Consider the following 14086-nt stretch of genomic DNA (forward strand, 5'->3'; position numbering starts at 1 on the left):
CCCACCCAGTCACATGACACACCTCTACCAGGTTTTGTGGCTCCCTGTTTTCTTTTCTGTGGGAAACGGGTCTCTCTCTCTCTAGCTGTGTCTCTCTTCTCTCTGTCTCTTCTCTATCTCTCTGTGTCTCCCCCCACTCTCTGTCTCGTCTCTCCCCCCCACTCTCTCATTCTCTCTCTTACTCTCTCTCTGCAAGAATACATGTTTGGCTATAAAAGACAGCTCTTCCCTATTGAATCTCTGTATGTCTGTGTGTGTGTGTGTGTGTTTGCACAAGAACAGACAGAATAATGTAACTTGCCCATGCAGGTGCACAGCCACTTATCTGGGACAAATCAGGCACATGAACAATTCTTGTGTGTCTGGAAAGATCCGGTGGGCCAGGCACAGATAGAGAAAGATTGTTACACTGGTCCAGTACTTGGTCCCCAGGATGAGCCAATGTGCAATTTGGAGTGACAGGAGCTGCAGAATCTCTAAAGCAGATCAGTCCAGGGCAACCAAGTAGTGTGCTGGCGACTGCGGAGTCTCCCCCTTACATCCAAGGTGCAACCCCCACACTTGGCAGCCCCAGGCCTGTTGCCTCCCCCGCCACAGGAGGCCAGAAGAAACGTGTATGTCTTGAACCTTGTGCACGCTGATCACTCTGCTGCTGCTGCTTTAGAGCCCACCGAGAGTGGCAGATTAGCAGTGTGCTGACAATCAGCTGGGAGGCAGGGAGGTGCGGCCTCACAGCAACTGACATCTGGGAGACGAGAGCAAGCTGCCGCCACTGCTGTTGCCAGAGGTGAGTGGGGCAGGGTGGCTTCTATGTCGTAATGGGCTCCAGGAGGAGGAGGGGACCCTATCTCCTCCATTGTGAAACATACTTTCACTGTGCTGTGCAAGGTGCTGTGAGAACAGCGGGCAGGCCATGGAGGCGGCAATAGCAGTGGCTGCAGCTGAGTCGGGCTAGTATCTCAGGGCGGAGAGCAGGTCTCGCGTCTCTCAGAGTGATCGAGGGGCACACAGTACCAAGAAGGGCCCAAAGAAGTGCTCGCGAGACCCAGCAAGTACAGGGATGCTTTGCTCCCGCTCTGAAATATGAAGCGAATCTCCATCCCCCGCCATCGCCCTTACCTTCTCAGGCCAGGCGAGGAGTGACTGGGAGGGTGAGGGGCGGGGCCAGCCAGTAGTGGGATCACCTGATAGGGAGCTAGAGCAGAGGGGTGAAAACCGTATGCAGCTCTGGAGCCACGGGTTGCTGACACTCATAGTAGACCAATTCTCAAAGGCATCCACTCTTATCAAGGTATTTGGGTGACACCATGTCTCTTATGAAAAGCCTATTTTTCCCCCAAGGGGAAAAAAACCCATCTATATGTTTACTGCCATACTGGTGCTGTACATATAATTTATTGCAAGTCTGGAAATTTCATTGATTTACTGCATGTTTAACCTAGATTCCTTTTGAATCCAGCACGAAAGATACGTTCTATCAGTTCAGAATCCCTGTGGTAAATAACTGAAGACATGGTTCTTAAGCATTTGGGAGCAATGAACATTGACCAACGCACAGCAAGTGGTGCCATATGGGAATATACCTGTAGTTTTATTGTAATTGTTCTAATGTTTTTTGTTGTTTAATGTAAGCTGCTCAGAACCATTTGGAATTGAGAGCATAATGAAGTTCATTGAAAAACCACTAAAATCTCAGATAATACTATTATTTGTGAATCTAGGAATAATCATAGTTCTGTGGTAAGTTTGGGCCATTCTAAAAATATATTTCTTCAATTTTAGACCCTAAGGAACTTTATTATAGATAGTGGATTTTAAAGCAAGTATTACATGGCCTAATTGAGTCAAGATAATTGTGCAAATGTTTTCAGCTGTTCTGTGTCCCAAAACCAAAAGGAAATAATTAACATATGTTCATTAGTTTCTCTGTGGGGATTGATTGATAATTGGATTTTATCCTGCTTTTATAAGTAAGTCAAGACAGCAATCATACCTAATACTCCTTCCTATTTTATCCACAACAACAACCCTATGGGGCAAGTTATGCTGAGAGAGTAATTGGCCCAAAGTCACTCCGCTGGCTTTCATGCGTAAGGCAGGACTAGAACTCACAATCTCCTGGTTTCTAGGCCAGCACTTTCCCCATGACACCAAACTTAGTTTGCTTTAAGTCAGAGGTGCCAACTTGTGTCATCATGGCTGCGTCATGTGACATATCGGAACTTCCCCGCCCTTCACTAAAGTAGGCGGTGTGGCCAGCGCATGACACAAGTTTTACAGCCGTGCTTTAAGTGATGGATCTGTGATGGAACTGTAGCTTTGGTTTTGTGTTCTCAAACTTAGTGCCTTCAAAGATGTTAGACCTACTCCCATAAGCATCTCCCAGCATGACCAGCGAGAAGGCTTATGGCGAATTAAGAGAGATGATCAAATAGATCCGGAAAGTACAAAATTGGGGAAGACTGATGCAGTGTATGGTTTTGCAACCCAACACTGTCCTAAAGGTTTGAAGAAAAACTGAAGAATACATACTGTTCTGTACAGAGATCATATTTTATTGAAAGACAGTGGAGCAGAGGATCCAGATGTTAAAGTGCAGATAGTTCTTAAATAATCAAAGATATGTCACACTATGCATCCAAAAAGAAAAAAGCACCTATTCACTTAATGTTTGTGAATGAAAGACAAACCAATATATCTTCTGGTCTGCTGGAATAGCACAATAAGAAGGTAATTGTAGACATAGATTGGTGTTTTCCTTGAGGTCTCCTCTTCAGGCTGTGCTCGTTTTAGTTTTCTTCACATCTTCCAGGAATTAGTAAGCCTAAAACTGACCACAGACCTTATGCTTATGAAGGCAGTTGAACGTCCATGTAGTGCAAAGGGAATGTAAAATGAACTTGTCCACTGCTGCCTAAAAGATGGATTTTTCTTAGAAATGGGAGTAGAAGATAACTTATATTATGAACAAACATAACATGTTCCAGTGGCTGATTTATGGGGGAAGTCCTTCAGCAGCAGTCCCATTGACCAGAGGTAGCACCTTTTAAGATATAGCTCTGGAGCAATTTATATACATTTGCAGAAGCTGATTCTCTTGCTATAGCCATCAATTTCTTCACTGTTCTTTCTCATTACAAATTGGATTATATAGAAAAAAATGGAAAGGGGGATTGTAGAAATAATTGAGGCAGGATAACAAAATCTCTCCTGGGTCAAACCAAACCAAACCCAGAAAATTTTCCATGTCCTCCTAACCATTACTGATTTTATTTAACACATTAAACATCTTAAATAGCAGCCTGAGAGAAAAAGAGAGAGACTATGAGAATATTCCTAACTGGCAGTCCTGAGTTAAAAACATCATTCTCACTAGGTCTTCTCTTTTGGGACTCTATTGTACCCTCATTACTCAACAGTTGCTACCCTGATGTGGTTTTGCAGAAAAAAAGGAGATTTGAATCAGGCTGATAGAATCAGGGGCTTAAATAATATCCTCCATGAGGACTGATTAAGGCACTTCCGTGTCATGCCTCATTTCCTAACACTGAGGGATGTTCATCTGCTTCCCGTGTGAGAGAAGTCGCAACAAGATTTGTCCAAGGTTTTAGATGATTATTTCTTTTTTGAATGAGGATCTCCGAACAAATTCACCACCACCACCACCATCCCCATCATGAAAATATCTATTCTCTGGTTGCTTTATTACCAAGAGCAAAAGGATCAGTCCAGATGCTTGGCAGGCCAACCTACTGAGTTGCTCCTCTTAGGCCACTCAACAAAGAGTACTCTAAGGACACACACACAACAAACACATCCTTGAAAAGATTTCTCTTCCCCCACCCTGCTTCCCAATGTCCCCTCCCTCCCTGTTACCCATGTCGGTTTTCAAAAGCTCTTCTGCTTGTTAATCCTTCATTTAGTGGAAGTTGGCTGCTCTCGCTGTGGAGGAACCAAGTTCCTCAGTATCCTGCAAACTCTTTGCAGGGTGAAAGACTTTTGTGGTGCTTTAGCCTTTCTCAAGAGTGTCCCTGTATCTGAGAGGAGTTCACCTCAGGGATGAAGGCCCAGAGATCCTTTATGTTTTCTTCATTTCCCATTCCTAGAAAAAAAAAGGGGGGGGGAACAACATTGTGAGCCACTAAGTTACAAAGGAGATATCCATGCTTGAATAACTTGAAGAAAGGAATGAGGAAATTGAGTCCTGAAGCCAGAGTAGAGTAGATATCTTGGGTCTAGCTGAACTTTCATAAAGGAGGCAAAATTTAGTGAGGCACAGTTACATACCTAGGATAAATGTCGCTTTTCAAATATACTTTGGATGCTGCTGAGGAGTTCTTTAGAGAGTTTTGTAACTTGCTTTATCACCAACAACATCCTCATCAAAATTTGTGATCAAACATTTACTATCTGTTTCCTATTACAGAAATGTCATAACCACCATAAAGAGATTGTATGTTTTTGCCTTGCCACAAAAAGTCAGCAATCTCTGACAGGATTGGCCCTCACTTTGTTGCACTATGGGCAAAAGGCAAGACGGCATCCTTCCATTTGATGTGTAGAGCTGATAGGACCAGCATCTGAATTTCATTTCAAAAGAAGGCAAGTTGGCCAACCCAGCTGTCTTTTTTCCAATCCCCTAGCAACAGTTGCCTGAGACAATGGTGTTAAGGGCTTTGACTACAACCAATAAGCAGGTTTATAACTAGGCTGAAATATTTGGTGGTAGAATAACTTGCTTGTTGGAATCATTCTGAGACTATTAAATCAGAAACATTGATAGCAGCTGAAGGAAATTAAGAGACACCATCCCACTTAGCCCCTCTAGACCCAAACCTAGGACCGGCTATTTTTTGGTGTGGTGGAAAACAAGAGGGCACCTTGCACACCTACTCTCCAATCTCTTTCACAGACATAACTCACTTAACATGGCTGGAGGAAAGTTGATCTTGGTCCCTTATCTAAATTCTCTACTACTAACTATGGCCAGCATTTCTGGAGGCAATTTGGAAAACTCATCTTGAAAAAGAAAGAAGGTGGGGGAAGCCATTTTATGTACTCATTTCCAGAGGAGGTATTCAGCAGGTTCTGGAGAACCAGTAGTGGAAATTTTGAGTAGTTTGGAGAACTGGTAAAAACCATCTCTGACTGGCCCCACCCCCATCTATTCTCTGCCTCCTGAGTCCCAGCTGATCAGGAGGGAATGGGGATTTTGCAGTAACCTTCTCCTGGAGTGGGATGGGAATGGAGATTTTACAGTATCCTTCCCCTGCCATGCCCATCAAGCCACGCCCACCAAGCGACGCCATGCCCACAGAATAGATAGTAAAAACATTTGAATCCCACCCTTGCCCATTTCCCAATAGATTCAGGGCAGTAGTGAGATAGGGGCAGCAGAATAGGTATCTGCATGAGGCTATTTATAAACTAGCTGGAAGCAATAGGTTATATGAAAGGACATAATAGAAGGACTTTGCAATTTTTGGAGAAGGAAAGGGCTGAAATTCTTGTATGAAGATGGACCCCATACCTTTGCTTTCTGCAACACAGTCCCTTTGTTGGCAGGAAGGAGAGAGGGGCTTCGCTTCCTCATTTCTGATGCACAGTTAACTGGGACCAAATGGTCTGGAGGACTTCCATTTGGCTGGGTAACCGTGTCCTGTAAAAAGGTAAGCAATATGAGAGATAGTTACGACCATATAGGTGTGCCATTTCAAAGTCAAAATGTTCCAATCCTGGAATGCCACGATGACCTTGGAACAGCTTGTTCCAAACTGGAAGAGAGCCAACCAGGCTGTTCTGATCCCTGGGGAATGTTCAGGGTCAGAATGTTTTAATTTCAAAATATTTGGCAAACTTTGTTGAAGACTGGAAGAAGACAGATGCTTATTATTCCAAGGAGTTACTCGCTAGACACTGTTTTATCTCTGTGAAGAAAATTAGAAATGGAAAGAATAATCTTCTCCAACATAAATTGGCCAGTGACAAAAGCTGCCTCTATCTTTTAAGGCCTGGTGAGTAGGGACAGTCTTCTCAATTAGGATGTATTAGGTTAAGCTATCTTTGGAATGGCTCCTTAGAGAGGTTTGTCTGACACCTGCTTTTTAAAATCTTTTTCAACATCAGAAAAAAACTTTGCCCCCATATCATGCAAAAACTTATTAAATGAATACCATTAATCAGCTGTTACGATTTTACAATTATTATGTGTTTTATATTTAGTAGTCTATGGTCATTATTGCCTGCAAGATCTTAAGAATGGCAGGGGTTGAAATATGAAAGTTTTAGAAATAGCCAATTAGTAAGAAAGAACAATATAATCAGAGAAATACAACTACACGTCCAGCCCAAAACTGACTGAGTCTAAAAACTGGGGAAGAGCAGCAAGGAGGAAGGCTTTATAATCTGTAGACTCTGACCTATTGGTTACTGGACAGAGTGAACCCTACGTGACTGCTGTCTCCACCAATCGTGGAGAAAAGGGTACCCTCTGATACTCTCTTTCTCTGATACAAATAAAAGAGTGAAATGAAAAGAATAATTTTCACTCTTTGTGCAATCATTATCTCTATGATACTGAAGTATGTCTTCGTATCTTGTCCCATGTTTGCTCTTCTAACAAGCCTGTAGCACTTTCTTGGATGCCTTTCCATCATGGAATATCTTGGCTTCCCTCTCTATAGGCACCCCAAAATGATATCTCTAATTTCAATTATTGTGGTTTCTTTTTGCTTCCCCAAGGGCCAGCTAACATCTCTCTTCCAGAGAGATGCCTGAGAAAATAAGATTCATCCAAGATGTCTAGTTTATGTCTTGCATGTCTAGTTTAATGAAAAGAAGGACTAGGGGTGACTTGATAGCAGTGTTCCAATATCTCAGAGGTTGCCACAAAGAAGAGTAGTCAACCTATTCTCTAAGGCACCTGAAGGCAGGACAAGAAGCAATGGGTGGAAACTAATCAAGGAGAGAATCAACCTAGAATAAGGAGAAATTTCCTGACAATTAGAACACTAATCAGTGGGAAACCTTGCCTCCATATGTTGTGAATGCTCCAACACTGGAACTTTTAAAAAAGAGATTGGACAACCATTTGTCTGAAATGGTATAGGATTTCCTGCCTGAGCAGGGTGCTGGACTAGAAGACCTCCAAGGTCTCTTCCAACTCTGTTATTCTGTTAAGATGTTGTACCTCCTGAAAGTTCAGAGGGCAATATCACTTTACAATATTTTTGGACAGTGTTTGAAGAGACAAGAGAAGACCCACACGTACACTATGTCTTCTTCAAACTTCTTGCAATGCCACTCACTAAGCGTGCTGTAATAAACAAGTCTAACAAAGGCGGGTGCTTACAGCAGAAACTTGTCAATTAAATAATATTCAGTAAAATAGCAAAGTAAACTGTACATTTACTGCTATGTAATGTAGGAAATGATGCAAAATAGAGTTATTCACATTTATAAATTAACACCATGCCTTTTGTTTCTCTTTCAGTGGAAAGACTGGGCACGCAGAACCTAAAGGCACTTTGGTTTTATTGATGCACAATAAGTGCAAGTTGAATATTCAATTATGAGGTTGGATACAATGGATTTATTTCAACAGAGAAAATGACACAAGAATGCATGATATTTCAAATAGTTGCCCCCAGCAAAATAAACAGTTGTAGGATTTTCATGACTGTCATCATTTTTGTTCTGTCCTTACATAGGTTACTTATCATATTGAAATGGCTGTAATATGAGGTTGGAAAAGCAAACAGCTATTTCTTTACCTTGTTTTCAGTCTTGGTGTTTACAGTTAGACCCAGAGCTGGCCCTCCTGCTAGTGACTGCTTCAACTGGTCTTTCACTTCTGTCAGCTTGATTTCTAGGTCTACCCGTCTTGCCTCATTTGCTTTGCACTGCTCCTCTAAGGCTGCAACACGCTGTTCCAGCTCCTTCAAGTCTTTCCCTGTTACCAACACAGAAATGTTTATGTATTATTACATTTGTTTGCTGTACATCTTACCACAGGGTAACTTACATGAAGCAAAATCTAAATGAAACTAATGAAACTATGCAGATTCTAGAGTTCATATGTCTTTCCAAAATGGTTCTCCAGTGAACCGAACAAAGTTCAAGAGTAACACGCAACAGTGTTATGTAAAGAAATGGTCTATTTTGAGGGTAGAATATAAGTGGTCAAAATTCTTCCCCATTTCTCTGAGGATAAATCTACTCCATTTAATTTTTAGCTCTGAATTTCCTGGGCCCAGCAGAATACTGGGCTAGACTTTCCATTTAATATCTTGCTTCTTGGGTGAGCCCAGAAATACCACATATGGTTTTAAATTTAGAAGAAGCGAGAGAGAATAAAAGTGATTGCTAAAGAAGACTAATAGTACATGGAAATAAAAATGAAATATATTCTTGTCACATTGATAATAAGAGCTGAACAAATGGACGATTAATAACTTTGTTGATTGTTTATACTTTTTGTTCTAGGAAAATATTTTATGGTTTTATTTTCCTGGAGTTATTTCTCCACCTTTAACCTACTTGTTGTTCATTTTATGATAGCTTTTTAAAAAGATGTTCAGTGTGTGTGCTTATAGTGAATATAGGCGGTATATTTTGTTTCTTCACCTTCTCACTGTACTGGATGAGAAATATTTATGGATGTCTTTTATTCCTAATTTTGTGACAAGATCTGTGATCATTTCAGTATCAGCCTAGAGCAGTGAAAATAACCATGCAATCTTTTACATGTGTACACACGAATACACACACACACACATTAAATTTTATATATAAAATAAAATAAAAGATTGCATGGTTATTTTCTCTGCTCTAGGCTGATACCGAATATTAGGCTGAGAAATTATGGTTATATACTGGCATAGAAGCACCCTGGAAAGAACTAAGGTAGAGGTAATCCTCGACTTAACCGTTCATTTAGTGACTGAAGTTACAACAGCACTGAAAAAAAGTGACTCATGACTATTTTTCACACTTACAACCATTGCAGCATCCCCATGGTCGAATGATCAAAATTCAGACGCTTGGCAACTGACTCATATTTATGACGACTGCAATGTCCCAGGGTCATGTGATCACCTTTTGTGACCTGGGGGGGGGGGAGGGATCCACATGGAGAAGCCAGGTTCACTTAACAATTATGTTACTAACTTAACAATTACAGTGATTCACTTAACAACTGTGACAAGAAAGGTGGTATCATGGGGCAATATTCACTTAACAAATGTGTTGTTGAGAAACAGAAATTTGGGGCTCAATTGAAGTCGTAAGTCGAAGACAACATACACTGTCCTCTACCTTCCAAGCTTTCACATACCATAATTGTGTTGATATTTTTAAATGGAAAGCATGTTTTTTCCAGTAGGTGGAGCACCTGAGCTTTCATTTCTGGAAGGCAGGAATCTTTCAGTGATCAATTTGAAGCTGTGTGGATTTGGCAAACTGAAGAGATATTAACAATATATCTAGCATTAAATGGGAAGGAACAAGATGCAAAGCCTAACAGCATGGTCTACCTTTGAAAAATGTGGAGGTACAGGTAGACCTCAGGTTCTGAAGGGATTGGGAACTCACTGATGATATCACATGACTGCATTGCTTAGTCTTGGTTAGCCATTGTTAGGTTAGCTAAGTAAGGACCTTACATGATTTTCAACTTCCTGCTGGCTTTCCCATTGACTTTGCTTGTGGGAAGCCAGCAGACAACATCAGAAATCGCAACGTTAGGACCGCAGGGATGTCATAATACCTGGAACTCTGGAGGGGCCATTGTAAGTCCCTGTCATAACTTTGAATGGTTGTTGAAGAAATGATAGTAAGGACTACCTGTAATCTTTTGTAGGAATCACCTGACACCGTTTCTTCTTTATCAATAGACTCTCATAGCGAGTCTAACTCACTGATCTCTCAGAATCAGGGAGGCAAAGAGCACAGGTGGTTTTGGGGAGATCCTAGCAGGTGGGGTGCCACTTTGAAATATATATGTGCTGCACAGTTTCAAACAGAAATGTCTGCCAAACTGATAATGAAGAAAATCTCCCTGAAGCCAGGGGAGAAGACTTAGATGTAGAGCAGGGGTGGATTTCTGGCCCCGTTCCAACCGGTTCGATTGGAACGGGACTGGCGGTGTCCTTGTGCACGCGCGCAGTGCACGCATGCGTACTAGCGTCTGTGCGATGCTCCAGCTGCTCCTGGAGGATTGCGCAGGCGCTGTATGCGTCCTACGCATGCGTGGAAGCGCAGAACTCGTCAAAACCGGGTAAGAAACGCGGGCGGGCGGGTGGACCCTTCGGCGTTCCTGGAAGTTACTTACTTCCGGGTTCGCCGACCAACTGGTTTGCGGGGACCGCCGCAAACCGCCTGAAACCCACCTCTGATGTAGAGCCTCTTCTTCTATTACATATTGAACAAAAAAACCCATCTCCATAAACTTTCTGAACTTTGATTTTTGAAATATCAGCTTTTATAAGGTGGAAAATAGAAAAGGCACTGCCCCACTGCCCTCGCCTTGAAGCAGGACTGTACCTGATTTGTTCTTCATGGCCTCTCGTAGTTCCCGCTTTTCCTTACGCAGCTCAATAAGCTCATTTCTAATGGACGTCTTCTCCTTTTCCAGCTTATCTTTCTCTGTTAGGAATCTCCGAGCGTCTTCCTCAGCCCGGTTCTTTCCATATTTGTAATTATTGGCATCTGCACAAACACACACACACACACACACAACATACAGGTTCTTGAGGGGAGCTCTTTTTTAGCAGCAAAGAAAGCGAATGAGGCTGACCAAACTCAAAGCGACATGATTCTCCATTTAAAACTCAAACCAAGATGTCATCCTGTACTCCAATATAGTTGCCTTATTGTTTTCCAGAAATTGCTTATTATTGATATTTCTAACACTGGATAAATGAATTATTAATGAGCCTGTCACAACTGTAGCACAACCTAGCATCCTTGGTAAAATGATTTATAGCTATTAGGGAAATGTCTGTGGCAGGACGTCTGGACAGCACCGTTCTCATAGGCCAAATTTCAGAGGATTTATATTGCAGCACAGGAATCCAAGGTGGGCATTCTTACAGCATGGTAGGAAATTGCAAACAGAAAATTAAGACTCTCATTCACACCCTGCCATTTCAAGGCTGTCTCCCAAGAATGGGATAGTATAAAAGGGAAAATACAGTATTAGCTTAAGTTTATAAGGATGTTGCCCAGGCAACAGATTGGGATTCTTGCATTATGATATGAGTAAATCCTTGATCTTTAAGAAGTGGCGTGCAAATCATATGCAATTATGACAAAAGCAGAAACATCAAACAAGGAATGAGTTCTGTGCTTCGATATGTTGTGCTATGCAGCTGGATTTTTATTTTTTAGGAATGGGAGTTCCTGATGAATCCCTCCCCGCCCCCCATTCCCTCTTTCTTAGTTGGTTGATCCATAGCATTATGACAAATATATGACAGATGAACCCCATCCAACCTACTTGATGCATGACGCTTGACTTTAACTTGTGGATCTATACGACGTGATTTCTCACTGCAAGAAGAGCCATGGCGCTTCACCTGGGATCCTGATGGCCACCCTGATTTTTCTGACTGCACGAAGGAAACAGGAGAGCAAAAACAACTGTGATGTCATGAAGAGCATTACCAAGGAGGTATCAGTAAGAAATCCAGTTTTATCCTAGACTGTGGAAACAGCTTATCCTACTATTTCTGCCTAGAAACAGTTCTCCACAAGTTGCCAAGCAACTGGAAAGGGAGGGTCACATGCAAGCTAGAAGAATAGTGATGTCAAGGAATTTTTTAAAAAAGAAAGAAAAAAGGATAATATTTTTGCTACCTCCACCTTCTCGTAGGGGACTTCATCATATAACACACGGGTTAGCTCTGTTTGGTTCTCAAGAGAGGAGCTGGCCCATCTGAAGAAGAAGATATAGATTAAAAACAGTTTTAATTTTCTAAGCAAGTATTTAATAAGCAAAGATGATAAGGCTTTTTTCTCCAGATTAACTGAATCTAAACACTTCTGGAAATCCATGACAAATGTCACCTCATCTTACTGTATTTAGCCAAAGCTAGTGTTTTTGGTAAGGCAGGAGAGAACATGCCTTTTAAAAACTGGAAAACTCAAAAAATAGGAGGAGATAATTAGCCTTTGATTCTTGAGGATGTATCACATAAAATATCATGCAGATTTCCTTTATCCAGACTTTTTAGCTGCATCAAGGTTGAATCCTTGTAATGGTTGTTTATGGGACTGGAATTGTTACAAGCTGCAATCCAGCATTTCTGGAGGACAGAAATATATAAAATATGTCAAGTGCGCATCCAAAATAGAGAGAGGATCCCTTGGGATACCTGTCCCTATGACAATCTGGGCTTGCTGTTGCATAAGGACTTGCTACATCAAACTAAGTCAAAACACAGCTAAAGAGCAGCTTACCGAGAGAACCTCAGCTCTCACAGAGCTGAAATCCTCCCAGAAACTCCCATCTCTTACGCTCTCAAATATTTCTGTAAAACACTAAAGCATTTACCCTCCCATCCTTTCACAGAAGGAAAATCCTTTGGAAGGGAGCGGGGAGCAGCTACAGGAATAGAATTGTAATCCTGAAAATTTTAGCTCTGTTCCTACAATCTGCTGAAGGATTTTCCCTCTCTTCTGAATCTCCACTTGCAGCCTTCCCTGTGGGTTTCCCCACTGCTTTTCTGGGGAAGCCAGCAGATAAGACTGGAAATGGTAATCACATCATCATTGGACACAGGCAACAGTTCCTATATGCAAGTTAGTTGCCAGTGCCTGACATGCAGGCACATTACTGCGGGGAGATGTAGGGGGATAGTTTAATGTTTTATATGTTTTATGGACCATAAAGCACTCTTTCCTAGACTGCAATAATTTTGAATGGTTATTAAATGAGTGGGTATACACTGAAGACTATATATATTTCTCACATTAGAGAGTATTATACCTTTTTTTTCTTTCTAGATGCAGACAGTTCCAATTTTTGGGGGGGCAATGTAGCTTTGTAGCTTACTTTTAAGAGTCAAAGAATAAGCCAACTATCATGAATATAAGAGTTATCTGTGTTAGGCTTTGTCTCCACTAACCCTGTCACAAGTCACCTAGCAAATCTCTTGTATCATGTCCCCATGACATTGCATTCATTATATCTCAAGCCCATGAGTAAGATTGGCTTATGTCATTCGTTTTAGCAATGCTTAAGCAACATTCCCTATCCCATCCCCTCAATTCCAACACTGCCCAAGGGCAGCCTCAAGGCAATCTAATATCTGCTAGGCACTCCTTACTATGAATGAACATCAAGTGATGAGTACTGACTAGGAAGAGGGACATGACAGAAACTGGCACAGGTAACATCAAATGTCACACTAGAATAATCTGTTGATTGAAGAGAGAAAAGAACTCAGCAGTAGATACCGTTAGATTGGCATCTTCTCATTGCTATTTTTGTAGTCTAAAAGGCACCTCTATATTCCATGCTTATCCATTTGCCACTTAGATTCAAAAAAGTTTTAAGAAATATCAGAAAATGTATTATTGTCACTGACCAGGAGAAAGTATGGAAGCAATCTGCAGAGGCAGACACAGAACCCCTTGTCAACCTAGCTATGTCACAAACATATCAGTAAGAGGAGCTCTTACATATAAGAGTGTCTCACAGCATTGATGATGTTGGCTATTTTCTCAACATCTACATAATCGTAATGCAAGGTCTCTGGAGTGGTCTGGGAACCAGTTTCAACCAGCAGCAATCCAAGCCAACGTCCCAGATCTTCATAGCTGTTTGCCTAAATGAGTAGATGATATACAAAAGTAAAATCATAAATATTTCTCTAGGAAGCAACAGGGAACATTTTTTTCCTGCAAGTAAGTAAGATAAAAATATAACTTTACAGCAGGACTATCTAATCAAATAAAGATCATCTCCATTTCTTTCTACTGGATGAGTGAATAGATTCAATAGCGTGCTAAATCATTTTGGTTTAGTATATTGTGTGAATTCAACTACTGTGCTCTAGAAATAATGGGTTATGAATTAGAGCAA

At 41.4% G+C, this 14086-nt stretch overlaps 1 protein-coding gene and 1 long non-coding RNA gene across 2 annotated transcripts in view; one reads left to right on the forward strand and one right to left on the reverse strand.

Moving 5' to 3' along the window:
- Positions 1–2535: 2535 nt before the first annotated feature.
- The window catches only part of AFAP1L1 (actin filament associated protein 1 like 1), a 79312-nt gene continuing 67761 nt past the window's right edge, over positions 2536–14086 (reverse strand). The window contains exons 13-19 of the mRNA XM_032211327.1: positions 13684–13829; positions 11857–11935; positions 11498–11609; positions 10543–10707; positions 7773–7951; positions 5531–5659; positions 2536–4102 (exon numbers count right to left, since the gene is read on the reverse strand). Of these exons, the coding sequence (XP_032067218.1) occupies positions 4079–4102; positions 5531–5659; positions 7773–7951; positions 10543–10707; positions 11498–11609; positions 11857–11935; positions 13684–13829 (834 nt within the window). The 3' untranslated portion in view covers positions 2536–4078. The remainder of the gene's footprint in view (positions 4103–5530; positions 5660–7772; positions 7952–10542; positions 10708–11497; positions 11610–11856; positions 11936–13683; positions 13830–14086) is intronic.
- On the forward strand, positions 4092–7669 carry LOC116504356. Its single transcript, XR_004254799.1, has 3 exons — positions 4092–5036; positions 5566–5669; positions 7493–7669. It is a non-coding gene; the product is annotated as an uncharacterized LOC116504356 (long non-coding RNA).

Source organism: Thamnophis elegans, chromosome 2 (assembly GCF_009769535.1).
Source record: "Thamnophis elegans isolate rThaEle1 chromosome 2, rThaEle1.pri, whole genome shotgun sequence".
Lineage (NCBI taxonomy): Eukaryota > Metazoa > Chordata > Lepidosauria > Squamata > Colubridae > Thamnophis > Thamnophis elegans.